The 13,702-nt window shown below is 37.9% G+C and overlaps 1 protein-coding gene across 1 annotated transcript in view; it reads right to left on the reverse strand.

Annotated features, from left to right (window-relative positions):
- LOC127574057 (gamma-glutamyl hydrolase-like) overlaps nt 1–13,702 on the reverse strand; it is a 29,744-nt gene that overhangs the window by 2,054 nt on the left and 13,988 nt on the right. Inside the window, exons 6-8 of the mRNA XM_052022668.1 lie at nt 10,045–10,151; nt 2,257–2,350; nt 701–838 (exon numbers count right to left, since the gene is read on the reverse strand). Of these exons, the coding sequence (XP_051878628.1) occupies nt 701–838; nt 2,257–2,350; nt 10,045–10,151 (339 nt within the window). The remainder of the gene's footprint in view (nt 1–700; nt 839–2,256; nt 2,351–10,044; nt 10,152–13,702) is intronic.

Consider the following 13,702-nt stretch of genomic DNA (forward strand, 5'->3'; position numbering starts at 1 on the left):
TAACCGTATTGAGATCCATATTGAGATTGCCAGGTGGTAGGGGAGAACAATCCAAATATCAAGCACAAAATAAAAGTATCAACTGCAAGAGCAGGCTCACAGATATTAGGCCATATAGATGCAACTTCGAATGAGTTAATGGAAAACAGGGGGTCTCAGAATTGGACTAAGGGGGAAAGGCAGCTGACGAAGTCAGTTCAAAGAAGAAAGTCAATGAATAATTTGGCTTTATTTGTTTAGTTTCTGTTTCTAACAAATGGTATGCTTTTACCTTATTTAAGTAGGATAGATTGGCTGTGGAGGGTGTTGTTATGAGGGGAACACAATAGATTTTTTAACCTGTAAATTTTGCCCAACATACTCTACTCTTTACAATTAGTGCATTATCAACTTTGATGCTGGCGAACTTGACCAATCTTGTTTTTTTTGATTTCAGTCTCAATTTTGAAGAATACAGACAGCCACAGTGTAACTTTAACAACTTGCAAAAGTCTGTTTCTTAAACGGCAGCAAGATGCTAATATTACTTCTAAATTCAAAGGCTTTCTTGGGCAAATTTCAACTCCACAGATTTCCCAAACTAGATCAATCTCGTTAGCTTCTTTAAACCATTTTGCTAATGATAATCAATTAATATAAAACTAAGTTCTTCATAGCACTATAGTATACAAAATAGATTAATTATTTCACATGGTCATACCTTCATTAACAAAAAAGTCTGCCATGTACCATGCTAGTTTCACGGCATTGCTGGAATGTGGGATGCTCTTTTTTGGATTCCATTCATAAGGATTTTTCTCAGGATGCCATTGAACTGCATAAATAGGATATCTGCGTGCTGCGATAAACCAAACCAATCATCATTCCCTTTATACAATGAGCATAACTGTTCTCCAAATTTATGGCAGTCTTCACAATAACTTACTGAAAACCTTACTGGAAACATGCACTTCAATTACATATATTATGTCTAAAAACAGATCGATTCTCTCTTTGTACAAAGTTCTTAAAAATACATGATTCTGATCAATGAATAAATATAGTGGTTTCCCTCCACCCCCAACTTCTTTTCTGTGGAAGGTAATTATGCTTCACAGAAAAAAAAAATCAATACTGTATAGAAATTACAAACTTCATTGATAAAAAAGCTACTCCTGATTGCACTTTGCAGAGTAAGATCGCAGAAGCATTGCAACGCAAACACATTATTGTTATCAGGTTTAGTTTTTTCATTCTTCTCTCATTAATATACATATGCATGTACAGCTGAACAATTGCTTTTCCATTAAAAAACATTTCTCTGTGGAAATTATATACACTCTGTGGCTTAATCATTGTGTGTTGCTCCATGCTAGATTTGCCGGAGATAGGAGTGGATTACTGAAGAATTATCCAAATATTAAAAAAAACACAAATAAACAATTTTTTTTATTAAACTAGGAAAATGGACAAAACTAATTAGTGACTAGATAGAATTAGACTAACTTCCATTGGTAAAATCTAAATCGGGCCTTTTTTCCCCCTAAAGTTTGGAATAAGAGACTTAATTGATTAAGACCCAGGAAGGGGGTGCAGATCTTTTGATCCAGTCCTATTCTATTTACACTAAGTGTTTTAAATGTTAACCAGAAACTGATTTTTTGGCTGCAGGTCTCCAAAGTAAATTATTAATAGAAATCACTGAGGCTGCCAATTAAGAACTTATTCTTGAGAACTAATATACATCATGATCCCACATATAAACATAAAAGGATTCAATAATCTAATTTTAAGACAGGGATGCCTTATTCATCAGCAAAATAATGGATGCCAAATTATTTGTATTGGAATTGGACCTTGTCCATAATCACTCTTGCGTTTTGGTAGGATGTGCTGGAGCACTGCAACAGAAAATGAAAATAGTATTTAAGTATTCAAGAAAAAAAACAAGCTTTATAATCTGCTAATGGCAGAATAGCACAAACACATTCTCAATACATGCTTGGCTGAATGAGGGAGCTTGGGATCTGAATGCACAGTCAGTGTACAGCTGGAGAATGCTCATCTTTATCAATCACCGCCTAAGTGCTTGTTTCTCCACACACCTGTACCATCTGGTGGTGTCATACAAACAGATACCTTTAGAAATAGTAATAATGAAAGGAAGAAGTCACAGCAGTAGCTTATTTTGTTAAGAATGAGAAAAATTATGACAATAATTTGTAAACATAATGGTTTGAAATCAATCCAAGGAAACTCCTGTTAATTTGGAAGTACCTTCCATTGTAGATATAAATTCAATCTTTTGACTGTCGGTATTAGTAGCCAAGATTTTGTAGAAGTTTTTCAATTTTGTATTGCTTGTAAATGTCTAAAATTAAATCATAAAAAGGTGTTAATGCATGTTATCAACATACGTTCAATGATGGTCTACTGATCTGGGCATAGTAAACCACTTAATGATGATGCAACTTCCTTCATTTCACAGAGATTGACACAGAAACCCCTGGTGACTATTCTCTGCTGCAAACTTTATTGGGTGGTGCATGGCTTCACATCCCCCTCACAACCCAAAAAAGGACACTTGTGAGAGACCTCACTGGAACCTCCTGGTCAGTTATCTGAGAGGAGGTGCTCACATGAAAAATGTAAATAAAATAGAAATTCTGTATTTAGATACTTGCCCAGAAGATTTTGCCTTGTTTACTGGTATTTTCTGCAAACAATGATATGGGCACATAATGTTAATAAAATTAACTTCATAATTTCCCCCATTCCATACCTGGAGTCCCAGAATGATCCATACCACCCTAGCAATGGCCAGGATCTTCCCCTGCAAGAAGCCTCCCACCACTTGGTAGCTGAGATCCAAAAAAAATCCTATCTGCACTGATAACCAAATGATGAGGGCTGGAATCTCTGGGGCTGCCAAAGGTCAGGAGAATCTAGCTTCATGGATTGCAATGAGGGAAGGACCTCGCTGACGGCTGGGAGATGGTTGGCCAGTGATCTGCAAGCCACTCTGCTGATCCAACCACCTAATGACTAGAAACAAAGCAGGTCACATGATCCAGTCCAACAATTGAGCCTATGCATCTCAATTCTGTGCTCCTTATGGCAAACTTTGGCTCAACCACTTTCATCGATTTCAAAAGCAAAACATTGCAGATATTGGAAATCTAAACCTAGACAGAAAATAGTACCAAAGCTCAGGTCAGGCAGCATTTGTGAAGAGAGAAACAAAGTTAATGTTTCAGGCTGATGACCTTTCATTGGAACAGGTGTTACGGACTCAGTGAAAGTCCCTTTAAGATAGAGAGTGTGTGTGTATGTGTGTGTGGGGCGTGCTTACGTCAATAGAAGATAAAGGACGTAATGACGTTGTTGAAGAAGTAAGAAGAAGAAGAAGGAGAGAGAGAGAAGGGAGAGAGACACCAGCCTGCTTGTTTTTCTCTATCGATGGATGAGAAACAATAACTGTGTTTACCACTGAAATCCATGTATGGAAAAGTTGGAAGTAATCCGGTGGAGTTCACTTTGTTGCTGACCTGTAGAAGGAAACAGGTATTTGTATGTGGACGACCACGGTTCGGATGCTTTTCGGGGTGAGGAAGTCACTACCGAGTAAACACTGAAGTGTCGTTTGGGTTCCATCGTGGAACATTTGGATTTCGTATGTACTCTCTCTATGTTTTTCTACATCTACATCTTATCTTCAGACAACGGTGGTTGTTGAAGAAGCCCTTGCTCATGTTTCACCTTATGGCTTGCGGAACTGAACTTTAAGAACCATTCAGGAACTGGGAGTTTTGGACTTTGTCACACACACACACGAAGAGTTTAGTTTTGGGGTTAACGTTCGAGGTTTAACATTCTTGAATTCTAACATACTAACATTTTTACTTTTATTTTACGTATTATCAATAGTAGTGATTAATAAAATAGTTTTTAACACTGAATCATGCTCAGTGTGTTTCTTTTGTTGCTGGTTTGTGACAAAATTGGGGGCTCGTCCGGGATAGTTCCCAAGGTTAACGAGTGTCGTCTGGGATCGTACCCCAGATTGACGAGATTTGTTCGAGATTCAATCCAAAGATTTTTGAGGGAGGTCTGATAAATTCTTTTTTAATTGGCTTGTGTGTGTGGAAACCAGCAGCAATGGATATTAAGGCATTTTTGGAGTCACCAACCCAAAAGGGATTGGAGGTGGCGAAAAAGGATGATCTGATAAAGATTGCTACAAGGCTAAACCTTACAGAAGTAAAGCAGTCTATGAGAAAGGCAGATATTCAGAGACTGATAGCTGGCCATTATGTGGAAAAGAAGGTGTTTGAGAAGGAAGTGTTAAAACAGTTTCCTGGCAGTGAAATAGCAATTTCTGAGGCACAGGTGCAGCTGGCAAAGTTAGAGGCCGAACGAGAACAAACCCAGTTAAAGATAGAGGCCGAGCGAGAGAAATTAGAGGCCGAACAAAAGAAATTAGAGGCCGAACAAAAGCTAACTCAGATGAAGATAGAGGCTGATCTAGCAATGAAGCAGATGGAATTGAAGAGGATGGAGCTGGATAGTGAGGAGAAGGAGAAACAGAGGCAGCATGAGTTACAAATGAAGCGTAGGAGTTCGGAATCTGATTCTGATGATGGTTTTTCAGCCAGCAGGGAGGTTCGATTAGTCCCTCCGTTTGAAGAAGATCAGGTTGATCAGTATTTCCAACATTTTGAAAAGGTTGCTGTGAGTTCAAACTGGCCAAGGAAAGGATGGGCTCTTATGGTACAGAGTGTGATTAAAGGTAAAGCTCAAAAAGCTTATTCTGCTTTGTCTGTTGAGGATGCAGCTGATTATACCAAGGTAAAACAAGCTATATTGAAGGCCTATGAATTGGTCCCGGAGGCTTATAGACAAAAATTCAGAGACTTGAGGAAATCTGCAGATCAGACTTATATGGAATTTGCCAATGGAAAGAGAATATGTTTTGAACGATGGTGCCTGGCTAAAAATGTAGATGGGGATTACGATAAATTGACAGAATTGATACTGGTGGAAGACTTTAAAAGATGTGTTCCAGCTGAATTAACAACATATTTAAATGAAAAGGCAGTGGAAACTTTACAAGAAACTGCTAGGTTGGCAGATGATTATGCTTTAACCCATAAATCCAAATGGGGACAACCTAAAACCTTTCAAAAGAGTTACAAAGACAATCCAGGTAAACCAGAGATTAAATTGGGAGGTAATCAAAAAGGAAAAGATGAAAAGAAGCCAGGGCTGGAGAAACCTGTTGAGCATACTTGTTATTACTGTAGGAAACCTGGCCACGTGATATCTAATTGTGCCCTTTTGAAGAAAAAGAAGGAAGCTGGGCCCAATGCTTGCTTTCAGGCAATTAAAAATCAAAAAGGTTCAGGAGATGCTGTTAAAGATCAGTCCTTGCAAGAGGGAAAAGCGGAAAAGTTGGAGGAGGTGAGAAAAGAATTCCGTTCTTATGTATCAGAGGGTTTTGTTTCACTGAATGATGAGTCACCCCAGGTGCCAGTGAAAATTCTTAGAGATACTGGGGCTAGTCAATCTCTCTTGCTGGACAGTGTTTTAAATTTTGGTGAAGAAAGTGACACTGGTGAAGTAAATCTAGTACGAGGCGTTACAGGTGAGACCATGTCTGTCCCTTTTCACAGGTGATTTTAAAGTCAAAGTTCGTAGAAGGACCAGTCAAGATAGGGATAAGACCTAGTTTGCCAGTGGAAGGAGTTTCTTTGTTATTGGGAAATGACCTTGCAAATGGAGAAAGTGATCCTGTGGTACGGTTAACAACCAAACCAAGGATTGATGAGTCTGAGGATGATTCAGATGTTTACCCATCATGTGCGGTGACTCGAGCTAGAGCTAAAGAATTAGCCAAGACAGACAGTCCGGTGCAGTCTGATGTAGTTCCTTGTGACAGTCCTAAACAGGAAGAAAATTTTGATGCCTTATCTGAGACTTTTCTGTCTTCACTGGAGGATCAACATCCTTACAGTGAGCCTGAATTTAAAGATTTGTCTTTGTCAAGGAAGGATTTTATGGTGGAACAGACAAAGGACCCTGAGTTGACAGAATTGAAAGAAAAAGCTCTCTCATGTGAGGAGATTGAAAAGGTGCCAACTGGATACTATGTCAAAAATGGAGTGTTAATGAGGAAATGGAGACCTCCCCATGTCCAAAAATTTAAAACTCGGTTGGAGAGAGTCTGCCAGCTAGCGAGAGAGAATCTGAAAACAAGCCAGATAAGAATGAAGACATATTTTGATAGACGTGCTCGGCCTAGGACATTCGCAGTGGGGCAAAAGGTGTTGGTATTTTTCCCTAGCCAAAATAATCCCTTGCAAGCTCGTTTTTCTGGACCCTATGTTATTGAATCTCGAGTGACTGATCTAACATATATAATCAAAACACCAGATAGACGCAACAAAACACAACTCTGTCATGTAAACATGCTAAAACCTTATTATGAGAGGGATTCAGTTGTGGCCTTGGTGGATGGTGAAAAGGTTGTTTCTAGAATGCCTGATGTTGATGTTGAGGAAGGCCAATTTAGACCAAATATTGTTCCATCGAAACTGAAAAACCAAAATATCATGGAGAACCTTGAAACGAAGTTGGACCATTTACAAGTTTCACAAAAACAACAGATGAGAGAATTAATTTTAAAATTTAAAAATCTGTTCCCAGATGTTCCAAACAGAACATCGATAATTACCCATGATGTTGATGTTGGGGATGCAAAACCAATCAAACAACACCCATATTGAATGAATGTAGAAAAAAGTAAACTTGTGGATCAGGAAATAAAATACATGTTGGAAAATGATATTATTAGACATTCTACTTCAAATTGGAGTTCGCCCTGTGTTATTGTACCTAAACCTGATGGAACTGTTAGATTTTGCACAGATTACAGGAAAGTGAATGCTGTAACAAAGTCAGATGCTTACCCTATTCCTAGAGTGGATGATTGCATAGACAGAGTGGGAAAGGCAAAATTTCTTACAAAGATTGACCTATTAAAAGGGTACTGGTGTGTTCCATTAACAGATAGAGGAAGGGAGATTTCAGCCTTTGTAACCCCTTCTGGATTGTATGAATACAATGTTTTGCCATTTGGAATGAAAAATGCTCCGGCAACATTTCAAAGAATGATTAATTCAGTGATTCATGGGTTAAAACATACAGATGCCTACATTGACGACTTAGTGACTGGGAATGATACATGGGAGGATCACATCTCTGCGTTAGAAAGGTTGTTTGAAAGACTTTCCAAGGCTAACCTTACAGTTAACTTGGCTAAAAGTGAATTTGGCCATGCCACTGTGACGTATCTTGGTTATGTTGTAGGTCAAGGCAAGCAAGCTCCTGTTCAGGCAAAAGTTCAAGCAATATCTGAGTTCCCTATTCCCACAGGTACGAGGACTGTTAGAAGATTTTTGGGAATGGTTGGATATTATCGAAAATTTTGTAAAAATTTTGCTGATATTGCTCTTCCCCTAACTAATCTTCAGAAGAAGGGAGTAAAGTTTGTTTGGACAGATTCTTGTCAAGAAGCATTTGAGAAGCTGAAAGCCATTTTATGCTACCATCCTGTGCTCAGAACACCTGACTTTGAAAAGCCATTTTCATTAGCAGTAGATGCCAGTGATGAAGCTGCAGGAGCTGTGTTGTTGCAGAAGGGTGACCTTGATGATATTGACCATCCTGTAGCTTACTTTTCAAAGAAATTTAATGAGCATCAAAAGAATTATTCCACCATAGAGAAAGAATTACTGTCGCTTGTTTTAGCCTTGCAACATTTCAGTGTATATGTTTGCACCGCTCAGAAACCATTGACTGTGTATACAGATCATAACCCATTGGTGTTTCTGAGCCGAGTCAAAAACAAGAACAGAAGGCTGTTAAACTGGAGTTTAATTTTGCAAGAGTTTGATCTCATGATAACTCACATTAAAGGCAAAGATAATGTGATTGCTGATTGTCTTTCCCGATGTTAAATGGGAAACATATATCTGTACTAATCTGATAGTCTGTAGTTGTGTAACATGATAATTATTAACATTACTAACTCTATGCGCGGTTAAGATTTTCTTGGGAAAATTTTTTTTTTAGGTGGGAGGTGTTACGGACTCAGTGAAAGTCCCTTTAAGATAGAGAGTGTGTGTGTATGTGTGTGTGGGGCGTGCTTACGTCAATAGAAGATAAAGGACGTAATGACGTTGTTGAAGAAGTAAGAAGAAGAAGAAGGAGAGAGAGAGAAGGGAGAGAGACACCAGCCTGCTTGTTTTTCTCTATCGATGGATGAGAAACAATAACTGTGTTTACCACTGAAATCCATGTATGGAAAAGTTGGAAGTAATCCGGTGGAGTTCACTTTGTTGCTGACCTGTAGAAGGAAACAGGTATTTGTATGTGGACGACCACGGTTCGGATGCTTTTCGGGGTGAGGAAGTCACTACCGAGTAAACACTGAAGTGTCGTTTGGGTTCCATCGTGGAACATTTGGATTTCGTATGTACTCTCTCTATGTTTTTCTACATCTACATCTTATCTTCAGACAACGGTGGTTGTTGAAGAAGCCCTTGCTCATGTTTCACCTTATGGCTTGCGGAACTGAACTTTAAGAACCATTCAGGAACTGGGAGTTTTGGACTTTGTCACACACACACACGAAGAGTTTAGTTTTGGGGTTAACGTTCGAGGTTTAACATTCTTGAATTCTAACATACTAACATTTTTACTTTTATTTTACGTATTATCAATAGTAGTGATTAATAAAATAGTTTTTAACACTGAATCATGCTCAGTGTGTTTCTTTTGTTGCTGGTTTGTGACACAGGGAAAAATTAAAGAGAGTTAAAAAGGTGGAAGGCAGGAAAGATCAAAGGACAGAACTTGCCGAAAGAGGGTAGTAAAAGCTAGTAAACAGCAAAAGTTACTTCTTTAGAGTATAAAAAGGAAAAAGTAAAATACATCTGAAATTACAGAAAAAATGTGAGTGCTAGAAATGTGAGACACAAGGCTGGCGATTTTAGATTCCAGTTGTCTCCTCCAATTCCCTGCAAGCTTTCTTAACCGCTAACTGATTCCAGTTCTGATGAACGCTAATCAACCTGTAAAGTTAACTGTGTTTCTCCCTCCAAAAGATGACTGACCTGCTGAGTATTTCTAGCACTTTTATGTCTTATTTTATTTTAATTGATTTCTTTACTGATTTTATCTACATAAAAGTCAGGTGTATGATTGTTGGACTCAGCCAACCATGGGGATACCCTGATGGTCTTCTTCCCACGGGGCTGACAATGAAAGCGTCACTTAGCCTGGTTCCATCACCGACCCCACCTCAGGCAGGTTGCATATTGAAACTAGGGTAAGAGAGCATATAAAATGAATTTGTCCTCTAGCTCTTCAAATATTGTTCGAAAATCTACACAGATGTCATTCTAAACCGTTTCTGTAGGTTCGATGCGCTCACCAGCTTAAACGCTATTGATGAATTGTGGGAATTTGTGCACACTTTGTCTCTACATATCACAACCATTCTTCAGTTGACAAAATAAAAATTCAGTCCAAGTATAAGTGCTCAAAGAACCTGGGACCCTTACTTTAAACATTTTTAAAGATGGTATTAAAAGACAGCTATTAATATATTAATTTTGCTATTTTAAGATTGATGCGATAAATGTTAAGAAATACAAAGTTCTTATTTTAGGTATTAGAAATTCCAGTTACTGAAAAAGAATGACAGATGAGGAATTTTCTCAAAAGTAACCAAGTCCCTTCAGGTGGTTTGTCAACAGGTCACTGCAGACGAAGTATTTACAGATGAACTGTATTCTTTGAGTATTACATTTGCAGTTTCAATTAAAACTTTGTCAATGCTTTAACAAGACATTAACCAGTAATATCTATAGACAGAACAAAACACAGCACACAAAGCAGTTTTAATTTATAGACAGAGTCAACTGGTTACCTATATTGTGCATTAACCTTTTATTTTATATGCTCAAGAGCTCTATAGCTCGAAAGTGCTAATTACCAGACCTTTACAGAGAGACTCCACTTGTGGAAATTTGCAGTTAAAGGTTCTACAGCCAATGCATGCATCAGATCTTCAGGAAAGCTCTTAAACATCCGACTGCCTGCTGCATCTGAACAAAATGAAATAAATGACTTACAATAACTACTTTCTTATTCAATAAATTAGAATTATTTTTCTTTTCCAGAGTTCCCCATAAATCAGGGATACCCCTGAATGTATACTCCAAACAATTTTATGCTCTGGCTTTTCTACGTCTGCTCAAGGGCAGCTTTCTGATGTATGCATCAAGTCCTTACTTTCTGTGGAAGAGTTAAGTCATTTCCTTTCTAGTTCATTAACATCTTAATTCTATTATGTAGACTATGTTCTAAAAATAACTTTCTCCAAACTAAGCATATAAAGTAATTTATTGCATTTTCACAGTGCACTTAATTCCCTTCTGACAATAAGCTAGTTTATTTGACACCTAGCAGTTTACTTTACAGAACATTGGGTTGAAACTTTCAACAGTTACAAGGCTTTGCTAGGGTCTAGACACACTTAATATTGTCTAAGCCTATGACACATAATAGTATGAAATGGGAAGATATATTGGCAGATGTGCAATCATTTTGAGAATGATGCATTCAGGGCACATGAATCCGTGCACTTTCATAATCATAATACAAGTTTGAATGTGTTAGCAGCCAAAACTGGTTTAAATATATTAATCCCTATTCTCCAAAGGGAGGAAAGGAAAATAAAAGATCAGGTTTATTTCCTACCCATAGAAAACACATTTATTGAATACGATTAGCCCTTAGTCAAGCCAGAAACAGTACATCATGAATGGTAGGACCATTAGAAACATTGAGGAACCTTAGGACCAAGGATCCCCAAAGGCAGCAGCACAGATAGGTAAGGTGATTATGAAGGCTTGTGGGATACTCGTCTTCATTAGCCAGGGCATGGAGTACAAGATCAGAGAGGTTATGATAAATCAGTAAGCCATAGCTGGAGTACTGTTCTCTCTTTTGGTCTCCACATTAATGGAAGGATGTGACTGCATTGGAGAGCGCAGGGAAGATTCACCAGAATGTCACCTGGGATGGAACATTTCAGCTAGAGAGACTAGATAGGCTGGGTTTGCTTTCTTTGGAACAGAGGCAGAGGGATGACCTGATTGTGGTAAGTACGGGGAACAAAGACAGACAGCGAGTAAGTTTTCCCCATAGGTGAAGTGTCTGTGACGAGCAAACATAGATTTGAGGTATTGGGTAAGAGATTTAAAGGGAATTTGAGGAAGCTTTTTTTTCCATCCTCAAGCCCACTGCTGGAAGGGATGCTGAGGATGATGGAGGCAAGTACTCTCACCAGATTTTAGCAGCATTTAGATGAGCACTTGAAACGCTATGACACAGAAGACTTTGGTCCAAGTGTCAGGAAATGCGATACAGCAGTACTTGATGGCTGGTGGAGTCTCAATGAGCCAAAGGGCCTGTTTTCATGCTGCACGAGTCTACAAACTTTTCAAATCCAAATTAAGAAAATTTTAAGACAAAGCTCAGCAGATGTACTGGAGTTATAAGAAATCAAATCCCTCCACAGGCACAGATAATGGTGGATGGATTTGAAACCTGGCCAGGACAAGTGGGGAAGAGATCCAGCAGCAGAATCCATTACATCATACCTCACCTTTACACATCTCAGGCCAACTACAGCAGATTGTACCATATTGAAAAGGGCACTTAAATAATTGGACACTCAGTTATGAATTCTTAATAGAATCACTGGATTAACTCTGGCCTCATCATAATAGCAGTTAACATCACCAGTAGTTTACCACCATCTTTTTCAGAGTCACAAACAGAGCAGATTTCCTTTCAACTTGTGGACTTAGAATGCCAACTTCAATACCCAGGAGGTGAATAGAAATAGGTTCAGAAACAGAACAGAACTCAGTCAGATATGTGTAGCTTCCTGAGTTGTATTTTTTTTAAAATATAGTTCAGCAAGCTATTGTTAATTCCTGCCTTAAGGATCTGTCTTTTAAAGGAAATTTTTTTAAAAAGTTCATGACACACAAATTGGTAGTCAGGCTTTACTGCAAATAGAACAGTGTCATTCATATTGCTACTAGGCAATCACTATCTGAAAAGGTAAGAAATTCTATAGAGTTATTATTTCAAGTCAATGACAAGTACCATGTCAGGTAGCTGTTACCTATATGTTTAATATAATTGTTTTATTTAAAGCTAGCTGCAAACTGCAAGAACAAATATCTGCAATCAAACTACAGTCCAAAGCTGGTGAGGTTAATGAGTTCATAGAAATTGATTAATATTACAAAGTCATGGATTCAATTGAAGGAACCATGGGATATACTGACAAGTCTCTCAGATGTCCGAATTCAATAGAATCTTAGTGCCGAAACAGTGAACATTAGAACACAAGCAGAAAATGACAAAGAAAATGATAACTCAACTTTCCCTGAACAACAGTATAAGAAACAGATAAGCTGACAGCCATAAAAAAAAACTGTGAATGCCTAAATCTGCAACCAATTTAAACATACACTTACAATGAGTGAACTATAAAAAAAGAAATGAATTTTTGAACTTTGGTTGGACTCGTATTCTGACGAGATAGGGATAACCTTTACAATAAATAGCAGCTACATTGTTGAGTAAGACCTTGCATGCAATTAATTGTTGCCAAGATAATTGTGCTGCCTCACAAGATTCTGTAGGCAGGTGTGCCTGCCACTGGGTCCAAAGTAAAATCACAACTGAAGACTGCAGTTTGAAGACCTGCTCTTATAAATTTTAATAGAAGCTTAACACACACACGAAAGGAGAAAGAGAAAGGAAAATGTTACTTTTATACAAAACCTGACATACCCTAGCCATTGTCGTGCATGCAATTGTTCAGCCCATGTGGAACATTATGCTACAAAGATGAAATAAATGACCAGCTACCTTGCTTATAGTTTTATAGATAATGGGGGAAATGTTGATCAAAATGCTGAATTTTTGTCTTGTACCACAAGATTTTTTTTTAAAAGAAACATTTAACTGAACAAGCAAATGGATATTACATGCAATCTAACAGGCAGGAAGTTGAACAATGCAGTACTGCATTGGACTATTAGTTTGTATCGTACACCAACTTCCTGGAGTTTAATCTTTGTCACATAGAGCTCTGGTGCAGTGTTTCTTCCATGCTGTTTAAGCCTAATATAATAGGTTTTTATCCCTTTCTAGTAGTAAGTAGGTGGCAAAAGTCAAGAGTTAAAAAAATAAAATAAATGACAAAAGGTGATGAATATATATAATTGCCACTACAGGCAGATGAATAAGAAATTGAGCTGGATGAAAGGTTAACAGTACATGGCTAACAAGGACGTGATAACAGTGAAGAGAACTAAAGTTTTTACGGCTGTATATTTTCATACATTATAACATTCAATAACCATGAAGACCTTCAGTTTTCAGAAGCCATACCCCTTTTATTTGTGAATTACTTTCCACTTGGGAGAATATTGGTTGCACTATTCCACAATATAATAATGCAGAGACTCTTTTTGACTTTGATCATGTAACACATATGTTAATTGAGCCACCCGATTTACACTTTCATATACCACAATTTTCATAATCAAAATTATCTTACATTCCCAAT

Source organism: Pristis pectinata, chromosome 9 (genome assembly GCF_009764475.1).
Source record: "Pristis pectinata isolate sPriPec2 chromosome 9, sPriPec2.1.pri, whole genome shotgun sequence".
NCBI classification, from domain to species: domain Eukaryota; kingdom Metazoa; phylum Chordata; class Chondrichthyes; order Rhinopristiformes; family Pristidae; genus Pristis; species Pristis pectinata.